This window comes from Scophthalmus maximus, chromosome 3 (assembly GCF_022379125.1).
Source record: "Scophthalmus maximus strain ysfricsl-2021 chromosome 3, ASM2237912v1, whole genome shotgun sequence".
Classification (NCBI taxonomy): Eukaryota; Metazoa; Chordata; class Actinopteri; order Pleuronectiformes; family Scophthalmidae; genus Scophthalmus; species Scophthalmus maximus.
Genome location: NC_061517.1, coordinates 13,247,428 through 13,261,685, shown reverse-complemented (window position 1 = coordinate 13,261,685; position 14,258 = coordinate 13,247,428). Strand labels below are relative to the sequence as shown.

Here is a 14,258-nt window from a genome sequence, read left to right as displayed (position 1 = left end):
TTCAAGTACCCATCGCTCTTGTTTTTCCTAAACATTTCTTCTTTGAGTGTCACACTTGTCTGACCCCGTGCTCGACATCTCCATCTAGTGGTGGCGTCAGACAAAACAGATTATCGTCCCTGAAATTACACATTCATTCTTTAAATCCACTTTTAAGACTGTAAAATAATCAATAAAGAGCATGACACACCCGTTCAGTGAGACAAAGTGTGAAGCAATGTTTTATTTTCTGTGTACAAGTACAACTTCTTTAAAAGAAATAAAATCTTAACATTTTGTATTCTTGCCAAAAACCAGGAAAAGGCTTGTCATTACTACCACTTGAGGCAGGTATCATCGGTAGTGGACATTAGGAAGAAAGCAGGTACAGTACACTTTTTATCTTTAGACAATTAAAACTAACATCCACATAACACTTTTTAAAATATCAAAATGGTGCAAATTGCAAGCAGAGAAGTCAGAAATGAGCACTGGTATTACATCAGCAGAGACGTTAATAGGGAAATTGACAATCTGCAACATATTTGAAGCACTATGGCCATAGGAGGGTAAACCCTTAATTATTACGATGCCACAGATTAATACAAAATCCTCAGAAACGGGACAAATCTTGAATTTCTATCTGGGGGGCTTGTATCTTGAATTGGCGCGACAAACCATGCGCCACGGAGAGTCAAGTGTACTAATTCCCAAACAACTGGAGAAGCTAATTTCACAGATTAGTTCTTCTGACGCTGAACTGCCTGTCTGACCAATCAATAATATGAACACACTTGGCCCTCCATGGTGCGTGGTTGGTTTCCCTTGTCCTGATCACAGCTACTCAAAAGTTGTTTTAATACTGATACAAGGAGGACAGAAGAGTCACAACACAACCATGTGTTCTCCTGAGACCAATGGTTACGAATAGACGAGGCCCCATTCAGTGGTTTCAGGCACTGACAAAAAGAATGAAAAAAGAAAACAGCAGCTCAGAAACCATACTCCTCCGTTAGGTCGGAAAAGGTAAAGTCATAGTCATCAACGTCGTCATCGTCATCACCACTGAGAAGGGTCATGGCTATGAAAAAATTAAGTAGATCTAAGCCATCGTAGTCGTCTTCATCTTCTGTAGGATACTGTGAGCAGGGAACAAAAGTATGGTAAAAGCAAAGTAAACACACCAACATCAACAGCGCACAAGATTTTAAAGTATATTTACTGTAAATGATCTGCGACGTGTAGATTTATCATGTCGATAAAGGCACTCCGTTTTGAAGGGGCAGCATCCGTAACGTGCATAGTAAATGCAGCTTTTCCTTCTGTAAATCACCAGAGAGGAGACAGATCAGGTTGGGGGTGTCTTCAGTATCATGTGTGAGTTAATCAAACAAAACTATGACAATTCAGCACTGGGTTGAAGTTCAAAGGATCACCAAGCATGATTTAACACCCAGTTACATAAAGCCAGAAATCTGCTTGTCCCTTCTAATTTCTCAAAGACAGCTCATCCAATAGAGTCCAAACTTGCCGGGTGTATTGCTGAGGACCCAAGGAAGTATCTTCTTTCAGACAACTCAGAAGTGGAGATTTTCTGACATGCTAAAAAAAGGAAGAACTACGTAGTACCACTCAAAGTCAGAGTTCCTACTCGGGAACTCGACGCAGATCCATCCACCTCGATTTCATGGTGAAGCAGTGGTCAGGTGTCACAACATTGTGGGCACGCATGGAAGTGAGCACTTTCAATGGTAAACCATCGACTAAAATGGCAATGTAAATTATATTGGCCTGTATTTAATTGAATTATTATTAAGTAAATAATAACCCTTCTGAGTTGTCTGGAACACAGCATTTGATCATGTGCTTTGCGAGAAAAAACAAACCCATAGGTAAAATAAATCATGTGTAGAAGACTTTAGAATCCATCTTAGGTTATTAGTACAATACAACAGACAATTCCAAGTATTACATTTTTCTAAAATGTCAGATTAAGGTCCAAGCTCTCATTTGCAAACTTACAAACTCTCTAGACAGTAAATATTAAAGCAAGATGTTTTTGGAATCAACCTCAACTGTTGGATCATTTTATTTTTTGGAACCTGGTGGTAATTTTAAGAATGAACATTTTGAGTTGCTGATTTCATCACACTCCCAGATGTGTTCTCACTCAAACTGGAACATTGTTTTTGTCTTTGAAGTTTTCAATTGCAACCAAGTTTCAGTCAACTTTAATGTCACAGTAAGACAGCAAGTCAGGCAAAACAATAACTACAAGTTAAAAGACAAATCAGTGAACATGCGAGAGATGAATGGGCCAGAACCTTGAAATCTCTTGAAGAACACGATCAGTATGGGGAAAAGGATAAATGACTGAAACCTATGTTATCTTACCCAGCAATGATAAAATAACTTCAGAATCATTTTTCAAACTGTGACCAAGTAGGATGATAAATCATTCCACCTGCACTGATGACAATAAAGTTTTAAAGCCCATCGTGTCAAACCTCAAGCTCAATTTAGCTTAAGTAAATGTAGGTATTAATTTATGTCTGCATACATGGAGAAATCTGAGTTTAAGAGTTGAAATATATACAGTTTAGAGTACGTGAGAAATATCTAATTATGCTCCACATTATGCTTACATTAGAACTAGGTTAAACTCACTAAGTGCTGTGCAACCGGCTCCTGCTGTAGAGATTAGCGCTGCTATCAAAACTGAACTTATTGTACGTGGCTTTGGACAAAAGCGTCTGCTAAATGAATGTTATTTATCTTACCTGCATTTCTCTTTGAAGGCGACAATCACACTTTCTTTTGCTTGCCCTTCAACCCAGTATTTGTTTGGCACATAAAAGGCAGATCTCACTCGACATTGTGGGCAGCTCCTGGGGATTAATCATTAAACACTGGTGTTGAGTCAGATCCTCATACAGTAATGTCCTCAGATGCCGTAAAATATTCAAATATTAATGGCACCTACTTTACCACGTCTGGCTCAAAGTCTTTCATTTTCCTCCAGGTCATTATGCATTGTAAACAGAAGGCGTGACTGCAGTTTGGCAATATTCCAAATACTTGCTCTCGTAGATCCGTCTTTTCATACACCTTGTCCATGCAGATGCCACAGGTCACGTTTTTACTCTGGAGCAGAGCCTCCACTTCCCCCTGGGTACCGGAGGCTGCAGCCGCAGCCCCTTCCTCTGTTGTCTCAGTTGAAGAGGTCTGCTGAACACAAAATAACTGACGTTAGCAAAAGTCTAAGTCTAGTTTAATTCTCTCCTATGGCCTATAAGACGATCACAGTGAACGCAGCAGATAAGAAACGGACCTGCTCATTTCTTCTATCACTTGCACCCGCTTCAGCAGCATTTGAGCTTTGGACCGATTCCAGAGAAGCAGTTAGAGATTCAGTATCTGCAAAAAAGTAGTATAAAAATAAATAGAAATTCTGAGCAAAGTCAATTTCGCCCATGAAAACATCCAATACCTTGTGATTCTTCCACAGTGATATTTACTGCCAGGCGTCCAATGTTGGAATTTGAGATATGAGCCAGCCTCCCTGATCGGCTGCAATCGTGCCTGGACAGCATCTGGGCCTGCATGAGCGTTGGCTCAGACCCTCTTCTGTCAGGTTGAGCGCGAGCCACACGGGAGGTGGAGGACACGGCAGGCACCGAACCTCTTCTACCTGCAACTGCTGCATCAACGTCAGACTGAAGGACATGGAGAAACCTAGTATTGGAATAAAGAAATGTGTATGCATATCAACCTCTTTGATCACACACACAGACACGCACGCACACACGCGGGAAAAAAGATTACCTGCAGCGTTCACCATACCAGCAAACACCTTTCTGAAAGTGCCTACAGATTTGAGCCGACTGTATAACTGGCCACTCATGTCGATAATGACATCTTGGACCAAATCTGCAAGAGCCACTCAAGAAATGCCTGAAATGACAAGGTAAAAGAGTCAATTCCTACCATGTGTTCTTAGAAGCAGAGCCCGGTTGTGCGTCTTAGGGCAGGTCAAGTTAAAAGTCCTCCAAAACGCTTTCAGATCTCTGAATGTCAACTAAATAGGACCAGGGCAACAACTAACAAAATGCTTTTCATTATCAATTCATATTTCATTTTTTATAGCAACTGTTGAGACAATGAATCAACACGCTTGTCAAAAACACCCATTGCAAGTCTGCAAAGGATCTGCCAACGTCTTCATTTGTTTGCCCAAAGGTCCCAAACCCCGAAATGTTAAAGAAAATATAGGGTTGTTTTGTTTTACTTTTTTTGATAAGTGACTGAGCTGATTATTGTAATTGTTGCCAGACATTTTTCTATCCATCCATATATCAAGTCCCGCTAGATGAGCAGTTCCTTTCAGTACAAGGCCTGCAAAACACTATACACATTATTTATTTATCGATCTTGGCATCCTGACCCAATTTGAAGGCAAAGCTGGTCTGAAATAAGAGAATCACTTCTGGATAGAAACGTGACGACGTTAAGGGCAGTTACAGGAGAGTTGTCAACAAAACGGACACTGCTCACACATGTTGGGAAGCGGTTTGCAATAATACTCTGAAACTAGTTTCTAAAGTGTCTGAGATAAAACAGTTCAAAAACTATCAATTGATTAAATTAAAAAGAGACATGGGCCCGTCAACGCAACAGGTGACGTTCACATGCTGTCGGAAATCGAGGCATCCAACAGTCGCAAAGAAGTTACCGAGAGTGACTAACTTAGCTAGTTAGCAGTTTTCACTTATATATTCTTCTTAAATTAGGTCACAACACTGTTTCACTTCGCATGTTATAACTGTCTCTGAGAGGACAGGAGTCCAAAAATCGAACACTTTTGTCGTGTTTCACCTCAGTCCCGAGCATTAGCACACATCCAGCGGTTTGTTTTCACACCGCTGCCGCTCATAACCGAATAAACAGGTAAAGACAACCACTGAACGCGACATCGTCTGATATCAATTGCAGAAGAACAACGTGCACGAGTCGCTTTTACGCCGTAACGACCGAGCGTAGCACGGCGGCATTTAACAGTAGCACACGCGGAGACGGCTATCGACGGTTATCGACGGTTACCGACAGGTCGTAGGTCGATCAGTTCCTCTCACCTACAGATACCTCCACCGCGGCCCGAGTCCATCCTCCCTGTGTTTTGAGACTGCCGCCAAGCGCCCTCCATCACACCGGCTAAATAGTTAACAGCCGGTTACCTTTCGCCAATTAACCGAGCGACGAGCCAATGGGAACGTGACGTCGCCGTTGTTGCACGTAACGCTCGCGACGTCAGATCAGATCCGTCTTTCAACCGCTCATTACGCGGCGGTGACGTCATCGGAGGGCAGGTGCATCAGACATGCTGCGTAATCTTGCCTCATATTCAAAAAAAAAAACGCGGAGAGAAAGAAAAATCATTGTTTCTAATAAAGTTTATAAGTGAGATGTAACTAAGCTACATCCGCAGGTAGGTTACATGTGACTATAAGGACGAAATTATTTCAAGTCTTCACACTTTTTCTTTCTGTGAACAAATGTGTCAATCCATCACTTACACAGGCATAGAGGTAGCTTACATCAACTTTTTTGTTTTTTGTTTTGGCGTACTTTCTCGTTTTATCCATCCACATCAGCCTACAAAATCAAAATTGCAATGGGTACCAAAAAGCAGGACTTAAGGCAAAAAATTAAGTCGTAAAAAAATGGTCAGAAAATTGGATGAGACAGTGGAAGAATGTTACAGATTCATACATTAGAGGTAGATAGGGATCAAGACAGAATAAGAGCACAGGAGGAGACTTCTGAAGGTGGAGTCCATGTGCGCAATTCCACTCAGAATGGGTACAGTGAAATAATTAAGAGGGAGAAAAAAAAACAGAAACGTATGAAACCTGGCAACAGTATTCTAAGGCTGTTACACTTTGTGCCTCTTACACAGACCAAGTAATAATCTAGGTCTGAGGTTATATTATGGATGAACAGAACCAAGCTATAATTTGCTGGATGGTGGATGTTGATTGATTTCTAATCATCAATTTTCCAAATAATTAAATAGAATCAACAGTATGCTGGTTTTAGGTAAATCCTGCTAAGGCGTAGAAATCCAAGTTCCTCATCAAGAAAAAAAAAATGTGTTGGTATGCTTGATGATATATTTGGTACAACCTAAACTAAATAAACAGGCATGTAATATGAAAGAACACATATACTTAATGCATAAAAACAAAATGATAATTCATGTTTTTTTGTCCTTACAAGTATGATCGACAATTACAGATAATTAGTAGCGTAATTACAAATAAACTAACGAAAACCTTAAAACAGCCAAGTTCATGATAATTTGCATGTCCAAGGAAAAGAAATATGAAAGAAAAACATGTTGTCCCTTGTACTTCAACAGGTGATGTGTTATTAGTGTCAGCTTCCGAAACTAAATCTTTGCAGCATAGTCCATTAGTTACCACTTTGGGTAGATGGCTTTAAGACAAAAACCTAAATTACTTGGATCTCCATATTTATTCAAAAAAAATGGAAATGGTATTGCACAGACAGCTGCACTGAGAGAGCTCTACACTGCTGGAGCCAGCCCAGTTTGTGTTCTATAAACCAAATGGCAACAAAAACGGCCATTGTGATGATGATGATGATGATGATGATGATGATAACGGTGTAAACAAAAACAACTTGTGCATCTTCAGCTTCTCCCAAAGCCTGAGGACAATCACTCTACAAAAGACATTGTCGTCATTTCGAAACTCTTTTGCAAGGTACAAACTGATGGCTCGTCTCTTTTGCAACTACGCCGTTGGTGTAAGAACATTAAAAAGCTTTCCCTTTACAGGAAAACACAGAGGCGAGGTGAGTGAGGAGACGCTCTCTCTCTCGACACCGCTCTGGGGTCAGCTTTTCTATAAGGATGAAATAGGAGCAGCCTTGGTGAGAAAACATATCATTCTCTCTGTTAAGTGACCGTTGTGGGAAACTAGGACTTGCAGCAAATGATTCCAGATGTTCATCTCGCTTTCTATCTCTATCTCTCTCTCTCACACACACACACACACACACACACACACACACACACACACACACACACACACACACACACACACACACACACACACACACACACACACACACACACACACACACACACACACACACACACACACACACACACACACACTAATGTGTTGAAGGTAACGGTGACATTGTGAAGACTTTGTTGATTGTTATAGCCCTACCACTTGACTTTGTCTCATCTGCACGTGATAAAATCCAAGCCCGAACGTGGAACAGTGCTTGTACTGAATGCAGTGTATTATTTTCAAATGTAAAATTAAGTCTGTAACAGTATTGCTGAAAGCAGTCTGTGCTGAGGAACACTAATACATGTCCTTGTAGATCTCCTGTAGTAAAGGGTGGAGCGAGGTCTCCGACTCAGTCTTTTTAATCTTTTGGACAAGCTGGGCATTCTCAGTAACCAGCTGACGGAGGTCGGCCATCTTCTGCAAGAGCTTGGGGAAGAGGTAGACGGAGTCAGAGTGGTTCGCTTGGAGGTGGAGGTCCAGGGCCTGGAGAATGTTGTCCTGACTCTGCTCCACCTGCTTCACGTTCATTAGCCCAGGACGATCTGGGAGAACAAGACGGGACCAAGGAGAGAGTGATGAGTAACAGTGAGCAAAAATACATGGTTTCTGCAGATTTTTTAAAAGACCTTTTTAATACTCAATCCTATCTTTTTATGATGGAAAACAACGAGAGACAACATGGCCGATAATTATTAACTGTTGTATCTGCTTACTAGCAGTACTGTATCGCCATAACACCTAATGATATGATGCAACCCTGAACAGGAATAAGGGGCAATACAAGGATGGAAGGGTTGACTAAATAAAAAGATTAATGGATTTAAGTTAAATGAGCTAAATATATTCATCAACAACCCTTTATACCATGACGAAGACGAGAGGATGACGAGACTGCACCATGTCTTTTAACACTAACTGTGACTATACAGGCAACATTGTTGACTGAAAAATTCCAGACTCAAATGTAGTCTGAAATCAAAAATTTAATCAAAATCTGTAATTATTTTAGTTGACGAATGTTTTCTTTTCCTTCAGTCCAGCAGTTCCATTTCATGTGGCCAAACTCACGTGAGTAACACTTCACGCTTGGTGTGAACACACCTTTACCGGTAGATACTCATTCAACCTGTGTTTTTTAGTCAGATAGTGAGAAAATAAACTCTTAAAATATGTTTGAATAAAATGACAAAACATAGCAGTTTTGGTTTGACAAAATTTGGCCGAAGTGTTTAATTTAATCTGATTAGTAAAACAGACTAAAATGTCAGTATTCATTGACTAAAACTAGACTAAAATAATATTAGGTTTCTTTGATGCCACAATAAACAGAATGAGGTTGAAATAAAAAGATACAAACTAACAAGGATATTTGACAAAGGCCTAAAATTATAACTAAATAAAAAAAATTGCTGACAAAATTAACACTATTTGCTTTTGATCTGAAGGTATTGACTAGAACTCCATAAATAGCTATTTTAAACTTTTACTTTCTCTCTCCCAACAGGATGTAATCAGACTAGAGATATTTTATAACTAACACTACTGTCGACGGCAGACAAGAGACTTTAGGAAATTAAATGTAAGACTGTAATACCAACTAAGGCCATTTTTATGAGGAAGCTGAATTCTAAGCCTTTTAAGACTTTTCAAGACCTGGAGATATCCTGAACATAACAACAAGCAAATATGACATTCTTCAGTCTCACCTCCGCAGAGAATAATGGCAGCAACAAACAGGGCCAGGTCACTGTCATCCAGCTCCAGAGCATTAAACTTGACAGCAAATTCAAATTTGGGCTCCATGATCTCACTGAAGGGCTTTCGTAAGCTTCGCAGGAACTCCCTGGTAACGAAGCCTTTGCCGTTGGCCACCAACAGTCCATCTTTGTTCATGAGAGACGGCAGCATGGCAAAAATGGCCTCGTGCACGCCATACTTCAGTAAAGTCACCTGCAGGAAGCGAACGCACAACTGTATATTAGTGTCTTCCTAAATAGTCAAGTCAAATCAAGTTACTGTATAGCGCACTGCGGAGAAAGTGACTCACCTGGTCGTTGAGGAAGAGGTCCACAAACCCTGGAATGGACTTGGCAAACTCGGTGAGCTCTCGCACGGTCTCCACTGTCGTACACTGGCAGCGGTAGAACACATGGACCCCGATCTCCTTTGTCAGGGGCGCACCTGGAAGTAACTGGCTCCACACCAAACCACTCTCTGCCTTCCAGAGTGTGTCTACATCGTAGATTACAAATGGCTAAAAGGGGCAAAAAAAATAATAATTCTCTTGAATAAAAATTCTGTAACTGCAAAAGACCTACAACTAGCATTTAATTGGTATGACATATAGAAGGGTATGGTATAAAGGTTTATCAGAATACAATAGCATCAGAACCACACATCCTTGAAAAAAGATATGATACATATTCTTAAGATTCTATGAAGATCATGTTTTACTGAGAGTTTCGTGTATTTTTAAAATCTTTAAAACCAGACTGGCCCCCTCAGACGGGGTGTTTTAAGACTGGAATGTACCGAGGTGCTGCTGGTTTTGCCCATCAGGATGCTGCGGGCCCTCTTCTTGGTCATACTGAGGTTCTTCAGGTAGGCTGTGTTGACTTGTTTGGCCAGGGTCTTCAGGTCAGAGCCACCTGGTTTGCCATGGTGCTGTTCCTCTGCGAGCAGGCCTGCCACCAGCTTCTTCCTCTCCGACTCAGGCATACGTCCATATCGGATTGCTGAGCAAACACAAACACAATTGTTGATGGGTTATTGAGTTTTTGTTATTACCCATCACCTAAATGAGACCAGGGAAAGTCAAGAACTAACCATCAACGAAATGGATACACAAAAGCTATTTATATAATTAGCTTTTATCAGTGTAAATCAATTACAACTTACTATTTGCTTACCTTTCACCCGACCACCATATTATGAAAAAAAAACAAGTTCCAAAGGAGATTAAAAGGGTTAAAATAATGAGCAGATTTGTTTCACACTCCACGTCCGATAAAACTCTTCCACCCGCGTCAGATCGTGATATTTTCATAAACGCCTTGGATTTGTAATAATCCATCAATAAATTGACCAAATTTATTACTTTATTTTCAAACTCACCATCATGGGACATTCCCAAAGACAGGCACTTCTGGAAGCGACAATATTGGCACTTGTTACGATTCTTCTTCTGAATCTTGCAGGAACGCTCACAGCGATCATATTCCAGTTTCATCCGCACGGTTCGCCGAAAAAAGCCCTGAGGGAGAAACAGAGCAACTGGTTCAGCAACTTACATCAGGCACGACAAAACTACCAACGTTATGAACGTTTTCTGATGTGATACACAAGCTGCGATACCTTGCAACCCTCACAGGCGTGCACGCCATAGTGGAAGCCAGAGGCCTTGTCCCCGCAGACCTTACACTCCACACTGATGCCAGCCCCTGTGCTGTCATCGCGACCGAGACGCAGCTGCTCTGACAGCGAGGGTGACGAGGTATGGGACAGGTCTGCAGAAAAAAAAGTGCATGAATATTACAGCCTGTCATCTGCAGTAAGTGTCACGTTCCGGCTTACAGGGAGCAAGAGAAACATGTCAAAAAGTAATGATAAAAGTCTTACCGGTGTAGCTGGATGCTGCACTGCTTTTTTTCTTGCTGTGATTGTTCTCTTCCTGATCCAGATGTTCTTTCTCTTTATTCTTCTGGTCCCCTTTCTGACCTTTAGAGGCAGGCACTACCTCCTTCTCCTCCCTCTCCTCCTCGTCCTCACTTTCCCTGGCCTTCAACTCTTGCAGGTCTGTCAGCTCCGAAACACTTGTCCCCCCGCAGCTGTCCGAACCTCCGGACTCTCCCTCCGGTGACGTCCACCGGACATCAGCGGTGTCCTGGGGGGATTTGGGCTCACAGTAACCATTCACCCCGTCGTGCTGCTCTGTAGCAGCTTGCTGAAACCCTTCCATGGTTCCTGTTGAAGCTGACTCAGCGGCTCCCCTCTTGTCACGTTGCCATCATAGCTCCACTATCCAACGACAGATTCATTTTGTGTTGAACAAGCAAAATTGAATTTACAATACAAACTTAACACGTGGACTACAAAAGGAATCAACATCACTTTGTCCCAAAAGTCAGTATATCATCTAACTCGCTATTAGATCCAGCACGTGAGTGGTTAAAGGCCTGATTCCAAAGACCGGTCTCTGGCCAAACTGAGTTTAAAGGTAGTCATAACAACTATCAGAGCGATAAAATGTCTGATTTTCATGTAAGCACACAGCTTTAAAATAATAATATAAGGTGTGGCTAATTTAGCTTCAGGTCACAGTATATTACTTGTTACTGAAATGAGTGAATTTATTCATGTTTGACAATCTGTTAATCTAGGTGTCCTTTCCCCCCCAAGTCAGTCAAGTACTACTGGCTGAGATTGAGGAGCCAGGAATGTCCTTGATAGTAATAGGCTTATGACATGATATACACTCACTGTGGATTACCAGTGAGGCAAGTGGTGATATGAATAGCAACCTCTATCATTAAGTTTTCTTGTTATGTGTGCCTGTTGTAAATTAATGCTATCAATAATAATGTTAAACAAATAATATATATCATGAGATTTTAAAAGCAACCCAAAGGTATATATCCTCATATTGGCTAAATTTCTAATCAGAACATATTTCTGAGGCTAAAACCCAACTTCAAAAAAAGGAGAAAAGAACCGAGCCTGGACACAAATAAGAGCAACACCTCCGACTGAAACACAAGTTTCCCACGGTTTCTGGTGCAACATGAATGTACCATAAACATTTCAGTCTGTCCTCCACTATCTTGTAAAGTAAACTGTGTCTCCTCTGCAGCTTGCAGACATCTGTATTATTGTTTGCCTCGGCTGCACGGTAGGGTGCACGGTGTACTTGGAGCGTGCTTTGCGGGGGACAGTGTGCCGGCACTGTGTACACACTGAGCCGTGGTGGTGGGGGACAGGGCGTCGGGGGGGGGGGGCGGTTCACATTTTCCCCCGGGGGCCCCCTAGCGGATTAATCCGTCCGTGAATGTGGCTGTGCCCTGACAAACATCCACAGGGTGTCCACTCACTACAGATTAATTATCCTTTTTTTTTTTCTTTTTTTTTAAAGGATCAATAGCGCAATGATCGCTGGCATCGAGCGGGGTGGGGGCTGTGTGATCACAACATCAAGGGGGGAGGGGAGAATAGAAAAACACTTCCAAGTTTGGACTGTTAAGACATGTCATCCAGGACACAACCTGTCACACTGGTTCTCGGAAGTGTCTGCTAACACAATCCTACGAGTCGCTATAAGTTGATACGAGCGGCGAGCTGAGAGGGAGGCTGAGGTCAGGACACGGTCGACTGTCTTCTTATTACCGACTGTGAGGAACGACAGTGAACGTGTAACTCGAGTGCGCGTCACTGTCAGTCCGTCGGGCGGTCGTCGAGGGGCGCAGCGCTGCTAGCTCGCCCGGCTAGTTAGCTACTAACCTTGACTGTTGACTACCACTAGCCGTTAGCGCGGCTGACCCACATTCCCGTGTGCGGCTTTAATCAACGGTAGCTTACCTCCGCCAGTAGCGCTGCTGGTACAGAAGGGTTTTCGGGGGGAAACTGCCAGTGGGCTCAAGTGGGCGAGCGGCGAGAGACAGCCCCCGGTCCCCGGGTCCCCGGGTCCAGGATCGATCGGCTGTTGACAACTTGTGTGAACTAGCCAGCAGCAGTGAGCTAGCGACGGGAAGCTAACAGCCCGGACTGCTAACATAAACTTCCGAGAGCGACTCGGGCCTTCACGGAGCGGCCGCACCGACACACCGCCGAGCGCCGCGGGAGAGAAAGGCAGCGTGGACACTTCTGCTGGCTTCCATATCACATGCAGATCAGTGGAGTCGACTGATAATCCCTCCCCGACCCGCTCCTCGCTCCAGGCTTTGCCTTGCTCTGCTTTGCTTTACCTCACTGCCCCCTCTCCTCCTCCTCGTCACATGCCAGGACACAGCCCCCCCCCCCCCCCCCACACTAACACTAACACACACACACAACAAAGACACACACACATAACACACACACACACACACGTAACAAGCACACACACACACACACACACACACACACACATCACACACACACACACACACACACACACACACACACACTACAGAACAACAACCAGTATACAGCTCTCTGGCTGAAGAGTCAAGGTCTCTGTTGATAGTCACTGTATTTTTTGCTGAACGCGATTTTTTCTTCTTCAACAAAATAAAACTTCAAATGACATTTATAGATTAGAGAAAAAATTAATCCAAAATAGACATGACCACTAATATAATAACTTATATTATTTAAAAAATGTCATCACTTTCCCAAACTCGCTTCGTTTGTATCCTGGTTAACAATCTACAGGAGCAGGTTATATCTATATTTATATATTTATATAGAGTGTGTGTAGACATTTTATGTTATCATCCATTATTTTTTTGTTGCACGCATCTATTTCTCTCCAACCTGCTTGCACCCAACAGTCGCATGTTTACGTTCACTTATCTTTGCTCAGCTTATTGTCCGTGTCAATGTCCTGGAATATCTTCCTGTTATTGGGTCTGTATGTGAGTACACTGAGAAACCAGAGTCAAATTCTTTGTATGTGTACAAACATACACACTATAGTCAGTAATGCTGGTTCTTGCTCTAAAGTATGAGGTTTCACCACTGACACATGATAAATATACAGTACGGTCAACAGTCCTGGCCACGCACTTGTGCAGCGTCAGTGGGCCCTCAGTTTACAACGTGTAAAATAATGTTTATTCTTGGGGGCTAAAAATTAGAAACATCTTAGTTTTATGAATCCAGTATAAAAACAACCTAAGAGACAATCTTCTCTGGAATCATGTTTCACAAAATTTCAGCTAGTGCCCAGTATCTGCTGCAACAAAACCGAAAGGCACTTTTTTTATAGCTACAGAAATGGTATTGTCCCAGTATTAAGACTGAAAACAAAGGATTAGAACCTATTATCGCTCTCAAGCCAACTGATGTTTGGCTCTAATATTGTTAAACAATTTGTTAAAAAGTTAATCACATTTGTTTTTGTGGATTTCCCACTACATATTCATTTACTGGTTAATACGTGTTTCTCTGCGTTACTGCAAAACTGAAACTTTAAGAAAT

General features: G+C 42.1%; 2 protein-coding genes across 4 annotated transcripts; both read right to left on the bottom strand.

The window, feature by feature from the left end:
- Positions 1-193: 193 nt before the first annotated feature.
- On the bottom strand, positions 194-5,350 carry mkrn4 (makorin, ring finger protein, 4). Of its 3 annotated transcripts, none has more exons than XM_035643797.2 (8): positions 5,214-5,350; positions 3,805-3,933; positions 3,470-3,714; positions 3,311-3,396; positions 2,963-3,207; positions 2,760-2,867; positions 1,202-1,301; positions 194-1,118 (listed from the first exon to the last, which is right to left on the bottom strand). In XM_035643797.2, exons 1-8 carry the CDS (start codon positions 5,333-5,335, stop codon positions 972-974), a joined length of 1,182 nt encoding a protein of 393 aa, XP_035499690.1. In that variant the 5' UTR covers positions 5,336-5,350; the 3' UTR covers positions 194-971. The 3 variants fall into 3 exon arrangements, with proteins under 3 accessions (XP_035499690.1, XP_035499693.1, XP_035499694.1); XM_035643800.2 differs by having other exon boundaries at positions 2,963-3,204; XM_035643801.1 differs by having other exon boundaries at positions 5,112-5,313.
- Positions 5,351-7,235: 1,885 nt separating this feature from the next.
- On the bottom strand, positions 7,236-13,095 carry ppardb (peroxisome proliferator-activated receptor delta b). Its single transcript, XM_035643796.2, has 8 exons — positions 12,657-13,095; positions 10,704-11,102; positions 10,440-10,591; positions 10,200-10,338; positions 9,618-9,820; positions 9,133-9,339; positions 8,792-9,035; positions 7,236-7,627 (listed from the first exon to the last, which is right to left on the bottom strand). Exons 2-8 carry the CDS (start codon positions 11,041-11,043, stop codon positions 7,380-7,382), a joined length of 1,533 nt encoding a protein of 510 aa, XP_035499689.1. The 5' UTR covers positions 11,044-11,102; positions 12,657-13,095; the 3' UTR covers positions 7,236-7,379.
- Between the last annotated feature and the right edge of the window lie 1,163 nt (positions 13,096-14,258).